This window comes from Gymnodraco acuticeps, unplaced genomic scaffold (genome assembly GCF_902827175.1).
Source record: "Gymnodraco acuticeps unplaced genomic scaffold, fGymAcu1.1, whole genome shotgun sequence".
Lineage (NCBI taxonomy): Eukaryota > Metazoa > Chordata > Actinopteri > Perciformes > Bathydraconidae > Gymnodraco > Gymnodraco acuticeps.
Window position 1 is genome coordinate 318,503 of NW_022992054.1, and position 15,749 is coordinate 334,251.

Genomic DNA, 15,749 nt, shown 5'->3' on the forward strand with positions numbered 1-15,749 from the left:
TATTGGGAGCATCTATCAACAACTTGCCTCATTTGTGAAAAGAGTGCCTCGACAGCAGTCACGGCTAAAACCACAAAATGCATTAGGTAAGGCTTAACATCTATCTATCTATCTATCTATCTATCTATCTATCTATCTATCTATCTATCTATCTATCTATCTATCTATCTATCTATCTATCTATCTATCTATCTATCTATCTATCTATCTATCTATCTATCTATCTATCTATCTATCTATCTATCTATCATCTATCTATCTATCATCTATCCATCTATCTATCTATCTATGATAATACATTTTTAACTAATTGAGCACTATCCTTCTGTCTGTTAAAGTTTCTACAGATCCAACTGAGTCCATTCAACACGATATTGTATTTTTACTGGATTGTTCAGACGAAATGCAAAATGACTTTAAGGCAATGACTGGCTTTGTTGAGAGAATGATTGACAAATTCAATGTGGATGAAAACAAAGATCGTGTTTCAGTGGTGCAGTACAGCAGAGAACCCTCTGTTGATTTTTTTCTGAACACACACAAAACACAGAAGGATGTTGCTGACAATGTGCGCATTCTGAAGCATAAAGGAGGCAGACCCCTAAATTCTGGTGCAGCCCTTCAGTACGTCAAGGATAATGTTTTCACTGCCTCTTCTGGAAGTAGGAACCAACAGGGTGTCCCTCAGATTTTGGTTCTTTTAACTGGCGGACGATCCAGTGATGATGTCAGAAATGCTGTAAAAAACTTGAGAGGATTTGGTGCGATGGTATATGTGGTTGGAATAAAGAATGCAGATACCCTTGAGATACAGTCTATTTCACAAGAAGCCAGTCATGCTTTCTTTGCAGCAGACTCCATTAATCTGTCAGGCATTGAACAGCAAATATTTTCTGAAATCATGAACAATGAAACCCCTGCTATCAAACACACATTATATGGTAAGAAAAAATGACTGTTATGACTTTATGCTGTAACCTTGTGCACAACTTCAGATTGGCATATAACTTAATTCATGGGGTAACTTAATACTTGCAGGAACTTAACATTTTTCATCACACATTTCATCATCAAACATTTATTTTACTGCCTGTATGATTACAGATCCCAACAGAAGAGATGTTGTTTTTTTGCTTGATGGTTCTGATGATTCTCAGCAAAGATTCCCAGATATCAAAGATTTTGTGCAGAGAATAGTGGCGGACCTGAATATTGATGCGAACAGAGATCATGTGGCTGTGCTCCAGTACAGTAACGAGGCAGAGATTGATTTTGACTTGAGACGTTACTCAACACAGGATGATGTTCTTGATGCAGTAAGAGGCCTCAGTCACAAAGGAGGTTATCCTCACAACATTGGAGCAGCTCTCCAGTATGTAAAGGACCATGTATTTACTCCTGAATTAGGAAGTAGACTCCTTGAGGGAGTTCCACAGATACTTATACTACTAAGTAGTGGAAGATCTGAAGATGACATAAGGACCCCGGTCCGAATGCTGAAAAACACCGGTGTCATTACAATTGCCATTGGAACAACTGACGCTGACACCCTACAGCTGCAAACGATTTCTCATGAACCCAATTATGCAGTCTCTATTACTGATTACGAGGAACTTCCGGCAGCTAAGCAGGATGTGTTGTCATTGTTAAGAGATGCTTCTCAACGTCCAGAGCAAACCACTTCCCCAAAAGCTTTTGGTAAGATGTGATGTTTAAATCTTTTGGCTACAACGTTTTAGAAAAAAGAATAAGGCAATGCGCTAAAATAGATTAGAGATTATTGCTATAACTGAAATATTCACTGAAGCGTTTTAAATTACCTGTTAACTTCATATTTGTTTCTAAGTCTTTTGTCTTTGTTGCAGATTCAGAGAAAAAAGATGTAGTATTTCTTATTGATGGATCACATGACTCACGAAACAGCTTTGAAGAGATACGAGGCTTTGTTGAGAAAATGGTTGAACGTTTAAATCTTGATGAGAATAGAGACCAAGTGGCTATTGTTCAATTCAGCCGTGATGCCACGGCCAATTTCTACCTGAATTCCTATTCAACCAAGAACGATGTGCTCAATTCCATAAAAACAATAAGACATAAGTTGGGCAGACCTCTTAACATTGGCAAAGCACTTGAGTTTGTCAAAGACAATGTCTTTGCTGACTCAGTTGGAGGCAGAAGCGCAGAATCAATCCCTCAATATTTGTATGTTTTTAGTGGTGGGAGGTCAGGGGATGATGTCAGAGGACCAGCACAATCACTCAAAGAAAATGGCATAAATACTTTTACTATTGGAACAAAGAATGCTGATACATTGGAAATGCAAACCATCTCTTTCACTCCAGCACATTATTTTCATGTCACAAACTTTAACAATCTGCAAAGCATACCTCCATCTATAGAAGCCACATTGAGGGGTGTTCAAGAAACAACAGAAATGCCAACTGCAATTGGTAAGATTAAGAGCAATAGTCATAATTTTTACATGAAGATCTGCTAGATGGACATACAAGTTGTATGATTTAAAAAAAATGTCCGTCTAAGGTAAAGATGTTGGTTTTGTAAAATGTTTGTTTTTATCAATTTCAGACACTTCCACAATTTCAGAGTTAAAGCTGCTGAGTGCCGATGTTGTTTTTCTTATTGATGGATCAGATGAAATGCGAGCAAGTGAAAGACACATTTTTGATTTTGTCAGAGAGTTTGTTAAGCAAACAGAAATTGGGCCAAGCAAGGTGCAAGTGGCTCTGATTCAGTACAGCACAGAGCCCACATCTGAGTTTTTCTTGAACACGCACTCACTTAAAGACGATGTCATTGGTCATTTGAGCAATGTCAAACTAAAAGGAGGGTTCAGTGTGAATACTGGTCTGGCCCTTGAATACGTGAAGAACAATGTGTTCAGTGCTTCATCTGGGAGCAGAGCCCAGCAGGGAGTTCCACAGATACTGATTCTCTTAAGTGGGAGAAAGTCAGAAGATGATGTCTTAGGTTCAGTGGAAAGAATGAGAAAGACTGGAATTGTAATTTTCAGTGTTGGCATGATTGATGCAGAAAGACTGGAGATGGAGCAAATAGCACACAGCCCTAAAGCGAAGTATTTAATCAAGGGCATTTCTGACTTTCCTCTTGTGAGAGACCAGTTGCTGTCAGACATTGCATCTCATAAAGACATTGACAGCCCTGGTGTAGGTGAGTGAGATTGATTTTACTTTACTTTAACTTTAATTAATAGATACATGGAACACTATCTTTATAATGTACAACAATTCAAACCCTGTATACTGCATGTATTTGACTTTCATCCACAGTTTTCAGATTTATTTTGTTAACCAACTTATATGACTCTGGACTTTTCTAGGTTCAAGCACCAGTATAAGGAGAAATGTTGTCTTTCTCATTGATGGATCTGATGATGCCAGGATTCGATTCCCTGCTTTACGTGAATTTGTTGCAAAGATTGTTGACGGCTTAGACCTGAACCAAGGAAAAGATAAAGTAGCTGTTGTGCAGTATAGCAACAATGCTGAACTCAATTTCAATTTAAATACCTACAAAACAAAAAAAGATGTTCTTAAGCACGTTGCAAGTTTAAAACCAAAAGGTGGAAGACCTCAGTATATTGGAGCGGCATTGCAGTTTGTGAAGGATAACGTCTTTATTTCAAATGCTGGAGGTCAGCATCAGGAAGGTACCAAGCAGATACTCGTCATATTGGCTAGTGGAAGGTCTAGAGATTCTCCACGAGGCCCTGCAAGTAAGCTGAAGGCTGAAGGGGTTGTCACATTTGCAATTGGATCAAGAATGACAAATTCCGCTGAGATGCAAGTAATTTCCGCTGACCCAAATTATGCCTACTCAGTCCCTGACTTTGTAAATCTCCCTCGTATTCAACAAAGTTTAATGAGTCATCTCACTCAAATGGGGGCTGAGGATGAAACTAAAGCAGGTAAGAATTTCGATTATTTGAAAATGTATTCAAACAAAGCTTCCGTAGGTGATACATATATAATGATTGTGATTAACATAATTTAACTCTACTTTTGTTAACAGACAACCATATTGAAAATGGAAGAGACATAGTTTTTCTTTTGGATGGATCTGATAACACCAGCAATGGATTTTCAGCAATTCAAGATTTCTTGTACAAAGTAATAGAAAGGTTAAACATTGGACCAAATGAAGACAGAGTTGCTGTTATTCAATTCAGCAATGTGGCACGAGCCAATTTCTTTTTAAATTCCTTTATGAAGAAGGAAGCTGTCTTGACAGCTGTCAGAAGGCTCTCACACAAAGGTGGAAGACCTCTGAAAATGGGTGCAGCTCTCACATATGTTAAAGAGAATGTATTCACAACTGCCTCAGGTAGCAGATACACTGCAAATGTGCCACAAACTCTTGTTGTTGTAAGTGGTGGACCATCAAATGACAGTGTGGATTTGCCTTCTGCTTCTCTAAAAGAAAGCAATGTCACAATATTAACCATTGGAACAAAATACGCTGACCCTAAAGAAATGGAGAAACTATCTCATAATTCAAGTTACACTTTTTCTGTTTCTGATGAAGCTGAACTTACAAATATACAAGAGAAAGTTGTTGGTACAATTATGGAAGAAACATTGAAAAGTGAAGTTCCAAAAACTGAAGTCATTGGTAAGAATAATTGCATTGATACCCTTTATTGAAGAACAATGTAAATCAAGAAAAGCTGTGAAAATTGAGGTTAGCTTTCATCCTATGACTCTTGACAACAAACCTAAACATCTCTACAATTCTATGTTCCCTAGTGGAGAGACAACAACCAGGAAGAGATTTTGTGTTCTTGTTGGATGGATCTGATAGTACAAGAAGTGGATTCCCAGCCATGCAAGACTTTGTCCAAAGAGTAGTAGAGAAACTCAGTGTGGACGACAACAAAGACCGTGTCTCAGTGGTGCAGTACAGCAGAGATCCAGCTGTCAATTTCTATCTGAACACATACACGACAAAAGGGGAAATCCTTGACACAGTCAGAGGTTTGAAACACAAAGGCGGAAGACCCCTCAACACTGGAGCAGCTCTCCAGTACTTGAGGGATAATGTCTTTACAGCCTCTGCTGGAAGCAGGCGCCTAGAAGGAGTTCCACAGATCCTGTTATTGCTAAGTGGCGGAAGGTCTTTTGACAGTGTTGATGCACCAGCCTCTGATCTCAAACAGCTGGGTGTCTTGACCTTCGCGATTGGAACCAGGAGCTCTGATAGCAGAGAACTGGAAAAGATATCCCACGGTCCCAATTTTGTTCTATCTGTGTCTGATTTCAATGACCTTCCCAGTATCCAACAGCAACTTCAGTCCTCGGTGGAGGCTGTGGTTATAGACGTCACCCCACAAACCCCAACTGTACTTGGTATGTTAACAAGCATGTCCTCTTGTTGGCCTGAAGCCTACCTGACTTATTTGACCTACATTGTCCTTTTAAATAGAGAGAGTGACGGTTTTCTTTTCACTGTTTACAATTAAAGTAGTCATTGCTAGGTGCTTTTAAAAAGATAGTCCAAATCTTGAGAACTATTCCATGCACATATTATTGCAAAAGTTTTAATATTTTGTCTACCTGTCTTTTCTCAGTTGACACTGCCAAAAAGGACATTGTGTTCCTTCTGGATGGCTCTGATAGCACAAGGAATGGCTTCCCTGCCATGCGTGATTTTGTTGAGAGCATGGTGGAGAAACTCAATGTGGGAGAGGACAGAGACCGTGTCTCTGTAGTACAGTACAGCAAAGATGCAGAGGTCAATTTCTACTTGAAAACATACAGCACAAAAGAAGATATTGTCGATTCGGTTAGAGGGTTGAGACACAAAGGAGGCAGACCCCTCAACACCGGGGCTGCCCTCCAATACGTCAGAGAATATGTCTTTACAAACTCCTCCGGGAGTAGGCGCCTGCAGGGTGTTCCACAGATGTTGATCCTGCTAAATGGTGGAAGGTCTTTTGACAATGTAGACACCCCAGCCTCTGCTCTCAAACAGCAGGGCATCATTGTGCTTGGTATTGGAACAAGGAACTCTGACAGTGGAGAGCTGAGGAAGATCTCATATGACCCTAGTTACGCTCTATCAGTGTCTGAGTTTACTGACCTCCCCAGTGTCCAAGAACAGCTCTCCTCTGTGATGAGCACAGTGCTAGTGAGAGCTATGCCGGTAACACCAACAGAAACTGGTAAGACAGTGACTTACTTACTTTCCAAAATCATTGTAGGATGCAATTTGAACTGTATTCAAGTGTAATTCACTAAATTCAGCTTTGAAAAAAACAGTTGCGCCATCAGAATTGCTGTTAGAATTTCGGTTTGTTTTCATCATATGACTCTTGATAACAAACCTAAACATCTCTCAAATTCTATGTTCCCTAGTGGAGAGACAACAACCAGGAAGAGATTTTGTGTTCTTGTTGGATGGATCTGATAGTACAAGAAGTGGATTCCCAGCCATGCAAGATTTTGTCCAAAGAGTAGTAGAGAAACTCAGTGTGGACGACAACAAAGACCGTGTCTCAGTGGTGCAGTACAGCAGAGATCCAGCTGTCAATTTCTATCTGAACACATACACGACAAAAGGGGAAATCCTTGACACAGTCAGAGGTTTGAAACACAAAGGCGGAAGACCCCTCAAAACTGGAGCAGCTCTCCAGTACTTGAGAGATAATGTCTTTACAGCCTCTGCTGGAAGCAGGCGCCTAGAAGGAGTTCCACAGATCCTGTTATTGCTAAGTGGCGGAAGGTCTTTTGACAGTGTTGATGCACCAGCCTCTGATCTCAAACAGCTGGGTGTCTTGACCTTCGCGATTGGAACCAGGAGCTCTGATAGCAGAGAACTGGAAAAGATATCCCACGGTCCCAATTTTGTTCTATCTGTGTCTGATTTCAATGACCTTCCCAGTATCCAACAGCAACTTCAGTCCTCTGTGGAGGCTGTGGTTATAGACGTCACCCCACAAACCCCAACTGTACTTGGTATGTTAACAAGCATGTCCTCTTGTTGGCCTGAAGCCTACCTGACTTATTTGACCTACATTGTACTTTTAAATAGAGAGAGTGACAGTTTTCTTTTCACTGTTTACAATGAAAGTAGTTATTGCTAGGTGCTTTTAAAAAGATAGTCCAAATCTTGAGAACTTTTCCATGCACATATTATTGCAAAGGTTTTAATATTTTGTCTACCTGTCTTTTCTCAGTTGACACTGCCAAAAAGGACATTGTGTTCCTTCTGGATGGCTCTGATAGCACAAGGAATGGCTTCCCTGCCATGCGTGATTTTGTTGAGAGGGTGGTGGAGAAACTCAATGTGGGAGAGGACAGAGACCGTGTCTCTGTAGTACAGTACAGCAAAGATGCAGAGGTCAATTTCTACTTGAAAACATACAGCACAAAAGAGGATATTGTCGATTCGGTTAGAGGGTTGAGACACAAAGGAGGCAGACCCCTCAACACCGGGGCTGCCCTCCAATACGTCAGAGAATATGTCTTTACAAACTCCTCCGGGAGTAGGCGCCTGCAGGGTGTTCCACAGATGTTGATCCTGCTAAATGGTGGAAGGTCTTTTGACAATGTAGACACCCCAGCCTCTGCTCTCAAACAGCAGGGCATCATTGTGCTTGGTATTGGAACAAGGAACTCTGACAGTGGAGAGCTGAGGAAGATCTCATATGACCCTAGTTACGCTCTATCAGTGTCTGAGTTTACTGACCTCCCCAGTGTCCAAGAACAGCTCTCCTCTGCGATGAGCACAGTGCTAGTGAGAGCTATGCCGGTAACACCAACAGAAACTGGTAAGACAGTGACTTACTTACTTTCCAAAATCATTGTAGGATGCAATTTAAACTGTATTCAAGTGTAATTCACTAAATTCAGCTTTGAAAAAAACAGTTGCGCCATCAGAATTGCTGTTAGAATTTCGGTTTGTTTTCATCATATGACTCTTGATAACAAACCTAAACATCTCTCAAATTCTATGTTCCCTAGTGGAGAGACAACAACCAGGAAGAGATTTTGTGTTCTTGTTGGATGGATCTGATAGTACAAGAAGTGGATTCCCAGCCATGCAAGATTTTGTCCAAAGAGTAGTAGAGAAACTCAGTGTGGACGACAACAAAGACCGTGTCTCAGTGGTGCAGTACAGCAGAGATCCAGCTGTCAATTTCTATCTGAACACATACACGACAAAAGGGGAAATCCTTGACACAGTCAGAGGTTTGAAACACAAAGGCGGAAGACCCCTCAAAACTGGAGCAGCTCTCCAGTACTTGAGGGATAATGTCTTTACAGCCTCTGCTGGAAGCAGGCGCCTAGAAGGAGTTCCACAGATCCTGTTATTGCTAAGTGGCGGAAGGTCTTTTGACAGTGTTGATGCACCAGCCTCTGATCTCAAACAGCTGGGTGTCTTGACCTTCGCGATTGGAACCAGGAGCTCTGATAGCAGAGAACTGGAAAAGATATCCCACGGTCCCAATTTTGTTCTATCTGTGTCTGATTTCAATGACCTTCCCAGTATCCAACAGCAACTTCAGTCCTCGGTTGAGGCTGTGGTTATAGACGTCACCCCACAAACCCCAACTGTACTTGGTATGTTAACAAGCATGTCCTCTTGTTGGCCTGAAGCCTACCTGACTTATTTGACCTACATTGTACTTTTAAATAGAGAGAGTGACAGTTTTCTTTTCACTGTTTACAATTAAAGTAGTTATTGCTAGGTGCTTTTAAAAAGATAGTCCAAATCTTGAGAACTTTTCCATGCACATATTATTGCAAAGGTTTTAATATTTTGTCTACCTGTCTTTTCTCAGTTGACACTGCCAAAAAGGACATTGTGTTCCTTCTGGATGGCTCTGATAGCACAAGGAATGGCTTCCCTGCCATGCGTGATTTTGTTGAGAGGGTGGTGGAGAAACTCAATGTGGGAGAGGACAGAGACCGTGTCTCTGTAGTACAGTACAGCAAAGATGCAGAGGTCAATTTCTACTTGAAAACATACAGCACAAAAGAGGATATTGTCGATTCGGTTAGAGGGTTGAGACACAAAGGAGGCAGACCCCTCAACACCGGGGCTGCCCTCCAATACGTCAGAGAATATGTCTTTACAAACTCTTCCGGGAGTAGGCGCCTGCAGGGTGTTCCACAGATGTTGATCCTGCTAAATGGTGGAAGGTCTTTTGACAATGTAGACACCCCAGCCTCTGCTCTCAAACAGCAGGGCATCATTGTGCTTGGTATTGGAACAAGGAACTCTGACAGTGGAGAGCTGAGGAAGATCTCATATGACCCTAGTTACGCTCTATCAGTGTCTGAGTTTACTGACCTCCCCAGTGTCCAAGAACAGCTCTCCTCTGCGATGAGCACAGTGCTAGTGAGAGCTATGCCGGTAACACCAACAGAAACTGGTAAGACAGTGACTTACTTACTTTCCAAAATCATTGTAGGATGCAATTTGAAACTGTATTCAAGTGTAATTCACTAAATTCAGCTTTGAAAAAAACTGTTGCGCCATCAGAATTGCTGTTAGAATTTCGGTTTGTTTTCATCATATGACTCTTGATAACAAACCTAAACATCTCTCAAATTCTATGTTCCCTAGTGGAGAGACAACAACCAGGAAGAGATTTTGTGTTCTTGTTGGATGGATCTGATAGTACAAGAAGTGGATTCCCAGCCATGCAAGACTTTGTCCAAAGAGTAGTAGAGAAACTCAGTGTGGACGACAACAAAGACCGTGTCTCAGTGGTGCAGTACAGCAGAGATCCAGCTGTCAATTTCTATCTGAACACATACACGACAAAAGGGGAAATCCTTGACACAGTCAGAGGTTTGAAACACAAAGGCGGAAGACCCCTCAAAACTGGAGCAGCTCTCCAGTACTTGAGGGATAATGTCTTTACAGCCTCTGCTGGAAGCAGGCGCCTAGAAGGAGTTCCACAGATCCTGTTATTGCTAAGTGGCGGAAGGTCTTTTGACAGTGTTGATGCACCAGCCTCTGATCTCAAACAGCTGGGTGTCTTGACCTTCGCGATTGGAACCAGGAGCTCTGATAGCAGAGAACTGGAAAAGATATCCCACGGTCCCAATTTTGTTCTATCTGTGTCTGATTTCAATGACCTTCCCAGTATCCAACAGCAACTTCAGTCCTCGGTGGAGGCTGTGGTTATAGACGTCACCCCACAAACCCCAACTGTACTTGGTATGTTAACAAGCATGTCCTCTTGTTGGCCTGAAGCCTACCTGACTTATTTGACCTACATTGTCCTTTTAAATAGAGAGAGTGACGGTTTTCTTTTCACTGTTTACAATTAAAGTAGTCATTGCTAGGTGCTTTTAAAAAGATAGTCCAAATCTTGAGAACTATTCCATGCACATATTATTGCAAAGGTTTTAATATTTTGTCTACCTGTCTTTTCTCAGTTGACACTGCCAAAAAGGACATTGTGTTCCTTCTGGATGGCTCTGATAGCACAAGGAATGGCTTCCCTGCCATGCGTGATTTTGTTGAGAGGGTGGTGGAGAAACTCAATGTGGGAGAGGACAGAGACCGTGTCTCTGTAGTACAGTACAGCAAAGATGCAGAGGTCAATTTCTACTTGAAAACATACAGCACAAAAGAGGATATTGTCGATTCGGTTAGAGGGTTGAGACACAAAGGAGGCAGACCCCTCAACACCGGGGCTGCCCTCCAATACGTCAGAGAATATGTCTTTACAAACTCCTCCGGGAGTAGGCGCCTGCAGGGTGTTCCACAGATGTTGATCCTGCTAAATGGTGGAAGGTCTTTTGACAATGTAGACACCCCAGCCTCTGCTCTCAAACAGCAGGGCATCATTGTGCTTGGTATTGGAACAAGGAACTCTGACAGTGGAGAGCTGAGGAAGATCTCATATGACCCTAGGTACGCTCTATCAGTGTCTGAGTTTACTGACCTCCCCAGTGTCCAAGAACAGCTCTCCTCTGTGATGAGCACAGTGCTAGTGAGAGCTATGCTGGTAACACCAACAGAAACTGGTAAGACAGTGACTTACTTACTTTCCAAAATCATTGTAGGATGCAATTTGAACTGTATTCAAGTGTAATTCACTAAATTCAGCTTTGAAAAAAACTGTTGCGCCATCAGAATTGCTGTTAGAATTTTGGTTTGTTTTCATCATATGACTCTTGACAACAAACCTAAACATCTCTCAAATTCTATGTTCCCTAGTGGAGAGACAACAACCAGGAAGAGATTTTGTGTTCTTGTTGGATGGATCTGATAGTACAAGAAGTGGATTCCCAGCCATGCAAGACTTTGTCCAAAGAGTAGTAGAGAAACTCAGTGTGGACGACAACAAAGACCGTGTCTCAGTGGTGCAGTACAGCAGAGATCCAGCTGTCAATTTCTATCTGAACACATACACGACAAAAGGGGAAATCCTTGACACAGTCAGAGGTTTGAAACACAAAGGCGGAAGACCCCTCAACACTGGAGCAGCTCTCCAGTACTTGAGGGATAATGTCTTTACAGCCTCTGCTGGAAGCAGGCGCCTAGAAGGAGTTCCACAGATCCTGTTATTGCTAAGTGGCGGAAGGTCTTTTGACAGTGTTGATGCACCAGCCTCTGATCTCAAACAGCTGGGTGTCTTGACCTTCGCGATTGGAACCAGGAGCTCTGATAGCAGAGAACTGGAAAAGATATCCCACGGTCCCAATTTTGTTCTATCTGTGTCTGATTTCAATGACCTTCCCAGTATCCAACAGCAACTTCAGTCCTCGGTGGAGGCTGTGGTTATAGACGTCACCCCACAAACCCCAACTGTACTTGGTATGTTAACAAGCATGTCCTCTTGTTGGCCTGAAGCCTACAGTACCTGACTTATTTGACCTACATTGTCCTTTTAAATAGAGAGAGTGACGGTTTTCTTTTCACTGTTTACAATTAAAGTAGTCATTGCTAGGTGCTTTTAAAAAGATAGTCCAAATCTTGAGAACTATTCCATGCACACATATTATTGCAAAGGTTTTAATATTTTGTCTACCTGTCTTTTCTCAGTTGACACTGCCAAAAAGGACATTGTGTTCCTTCTGGATGGCTCTGATAGCACAATGAATGGCTTCCCTGCCATGCGTGATTTTGTTGAGAGGGTGGTGGAGAAACTCAATGTGGGAGAGGACAGAGACCGTGTCTCTGTAGTACAGTACAGCAAAGATGCAGAGGTCAATTTCTACTTGAAAACATACAGCACAAAAGAGGATATTGTCGATTCGGTTAGAGGGTTGAGACACAAAGGAGGCAGACCCCTCAACACCGGGGCTGCCCTCCAATACGTCAAAGAATATGTCTTTACAAACTCCTCCGGGAGTAGGCGCCTGCAGGGTGTTCCACAGATGTTGATCCTGCTAAATGGTGGAAGGTCTTTTGACAATGTAGACATCCCAGCCTCTGCTCTCAAACAGCAGGGCATCATTGTGCTTGGTATTGGAACAAGGAACTCTGACAGTGGAGAGCTGAGGAAGATCTCATATGACCCTAGTTACGCTCTATCAGTGTCTGAGTTTACTGACCTCCCCAGTGTCCAAGAACAGCTCTCCTCTGCGATGAGCACAGTGCTAGTGAGAGCTATGCCGGTAACACCAACAGAAACTGGTAAGACAGTGACTTACTTACTTTCCAAAATCATTGTAGGATGCAATTTGAACTGTATTCAAGTGTAATTCACTAAATTCAGCTTTGAAAAAAACAGTTGCGCCATCAGAATTGCTGTTAGAATTTCGGTTTGTTTTCATCATATGACTCTTGATAACAAACCTAAACATCTCTCAAATTCTATGTTCCCTAGTGGAGAGACAACAACCAGGAAGAGATTTTGTGTTCTTGTTGGATGGATCTGATAGTACAAGAAGTGGATTCCCAGCCATGCAAGACTTTGTCCAAAGAGTAGTAGAGAAACTCAGTGTGGACGAAAACAAAGACCGTGTCTCAGTGGTGCAGTACAGCAGAGATCCAGCTGTCAATTTCTATCTGAACACATACACGACAAAAGAGGAAATCCTTGACACAGTCAGAGGTTTGAAACACAAAGGCGGAAGACCCCTCAAAACTGGAGCAGCTCTCCAGTACTTGAGGGATAATGTCTTTACAGCCTCTGCTGGAAGCAGGCGCCTAGAAGGAGTTCCACAGATCCTGTTATTGCTAAGTGGCGGAAGGTCTTTTGACAGTGTTGATGCACCAGCCTCTGATCTCAAACAGCTGGGTGTCTTGACCTTCGCGATTGGAACCAGGAGCTCTGATAGCAGAGAACTGGAAAAGATATCCCACGGTCCCAATTTTGTTCTATCTGTGTCTGATTTCAATGACCTTCCCAGTATCCAACAGCAACTTCAGTCCTCGGTGGAGGCTGTGGTTATAGACGTCACCCCACAAACCCCAACTGTACTTGGTATGTTAACAAGCATGTCCTCTTGTTAGCCTGAAGCCTACCTGACTTATTTGACCTACATTGTACTTTTAAATAGAGAGAGTGACAGTTTTCTTTTCACTGTTTACAATTAAAGTAGTCATTGCTAGGTGCTTTCAAAAAGATAGTCCAAATCTTGAGAACTATTCCATGCACATATTATTGCAAAGGTTTTAATTGTTTGTCTACCTGTCTTTTCTCAGTTGACACTGCCAAAAAGGACATTGTGTTCCTTCTGGATGGCTCTGATAGCACAAGGAATGGCTTCCCTGCCATGCGTGATTTTGTTGAGAGGGTGGTGGAGAAACTCAATGTGGGAGAGGACAGAGACCGTGTCTCTGTAGTACAGTACAGCAAAGATGCAGAGGTCAATTTCTACTTGAAAACATACAGCACAAAAGAGGATATTGTCGATTCGGTTAGAGGGTTGAGACACAAAGGAGGCAGACACCTCAACACCGGGGCTGCCCTCCAATACGTCAGAGAATATGTCTTTACAAACTCCTCCGGGAGTAGGCGCCTGCAGGGTGTTCCACAGATGTTGATCCTGCTAAATGGTGGAAGGTCTTTTGACAATGTAGACACCCCAGCCTCTGCTCTCAAACAGCAGGGCATCATTGTGCTTGGTATTGGAACAAGGAACTCTGACAGTGGAGAGCTGAGGAAGATCTCATATGACCCTAGTTACGCTCTATCAGTGTCTGAGTTTACTGACCTCCCCAGTGTCCAAGAACAGCTCTCCTCTGCGATGAGCACAGTGCTAGTGAGAGCTATGCCGGTAACACCAACAGAAACTGGTAAGACAGTGACTTACTTACTTTCCAAAATCATTGTAGGATGCAATTTGAACTGTATTCAAGTGTAATTCACTAAATTCAGCTTTGAAAAAAACTGTTGCGCCATCAGAATTGCTGTTAGAATTTCGGTTTGTTTTCATCATATGACTCTTGATAACAAACCTAAACATCTCTCAAATTCTATGTTCCCTAGTGGAGAGACAACAACCAGGAAGAGATTTTGTGTTCTTGTTGGATGGATCTGATAGTACAAGAAGTGGATTCCCAGCCATGCAAGACTTTGTCCAAAGAGTAGTAGAGAAACTCAGTGTGGACGACAACAAAGACCGTGTCTCAGTGGTGCAGTACAGCAGAGATCCAGCTGTCAATTTCTATCTGAACACATACACGACAAAAGGGGAAATCCTTGACACAGTCAGAGGTTTGAAACACAAAGGCGGAAGACCCCTCAAAACTGGAGCAGCTCTCCAGTACTTGAGGGATAATGTCTTTACAGCCTCTGCTGGAAGCAGGCGCCTAGAAGGAGTTCCACAGATCCTGTTATTGCTAAGTGGCGGAAGGTCTTTTGACAGTGTTGATGCACCAGCCTCTGATCTCAAACAGCTGGGTGTCTTGACCTTCGCGATTGGAACCAGGAGCTCTGATAGCAGAGAACTGGAAAAGATATCCCACGGTCCCAATTTTGTTCTATCTGTGTCTGATTTCAATGACCTTCCCAGTATCCAACAGCAACTTCAGTCCTCGGTGGAGGCTGTGGTTATAGACGTCACCCCACAAACCCCAACTGTACTTGGTATGTTAACAAGCATGTCCTCTTGTTGGCCTGAAGCCTACCTGACTTATTTGACCTACATTGTCCTTTTAAATAGAGAGAGTGACGGTTTTCTTTTCACTGTTTACAATTAAAGTAGTCATTGCTAGGTGCTTTTAAAAAGATAGTCCAAATCTTGAGAACTATTCCATGCACACATATTATTGCAAAGGTTTTAATATTTTGTCTACCTGTCTTTTCTCAGTTGACACTGCCAAAAAGGACATTGTGTTCCTTCTGGATGGCTCTGATAGCACAAGGAATGGCTTCCCTGCCATGCGTGATTTTGTTGAGAGGGTGGTGGAGAAACTCAATGTGGGAGAGGACAGAGACCGTGTCTCTGTAGTACAGTACAGCAAAGATGCAGAGGTCAATTTCTACTTGAAAACATACAGCACAAAAGAGGATATTGTCGATTCGGTTAGAGGGTTGAGACACAAAGGAGGCAGACCCCTCAACACCGGGGCTGCCCTCCAATACGTCAAAGAATATGTCTTTACAAACTCCTCCGGGAGTAGGCGCCTGCAGGGTGTTCCACAGATGTTGATCCTGCTAAATGGTGGAAGGTCTTTTGACAATGTAGACACCCCAGCCTCTGCTCTCAAACAGCAGGGCATCATTGTGCTTGGTATTGGAACAAGGAACTCTGACAGTGGAGAGCTGAGGAAGATCTCATATGACCCTAGGTACG

General features: G+C 42.5%; 1 protein-coding gene across 1 annotated transcript in view; it reads left to right on the plus strand.

Annotated features, from left to right (window-relative positions):
* col6a3 (collagen, type VI, alpha 3) overlaps nucleotides 1-15,749 on the plus strand; it is a 51,995-nt gene that overhangs the window by 3,395 nt on the left and 32,851 nt on the right. Inside the window, 12 exon segments of the mRNA XM_034202146.1 lie at nucleotides 4,785-5,384; nucleotides 5,606-6,199; nucleotides 6,393-6,992; nucleotides 7,214-7,807; nucleotides 8,001-8,600; nucleotides 8,822-9,415; nucleotides 9,610-10,209; nucleotides 10,431-11,024; nucleotides 11,218-11,817; nucleotides 12,046-12,639; nucleotides 12,833-13,432; nucleotides 14,441-15,040. Of these exon segments, the coding sequence (XP_034058037.1) occupies nucleotides 4,785-5,384; nucleotides 5,606-6,199; nucleotides 6,393-6,992; nucleotides 7,214-7,807; nucleotides 8,001-8,600; nucleotides 8,822-9,415; nucleotides 9,610-10,209; nucleotides 10,431-11,024; nucleotides 11,218-11,817; nucleotides 12,046-12,639; nucleotides 12,833-13,432; nucleotides 14,441-15,040 (7,170 nt within the window).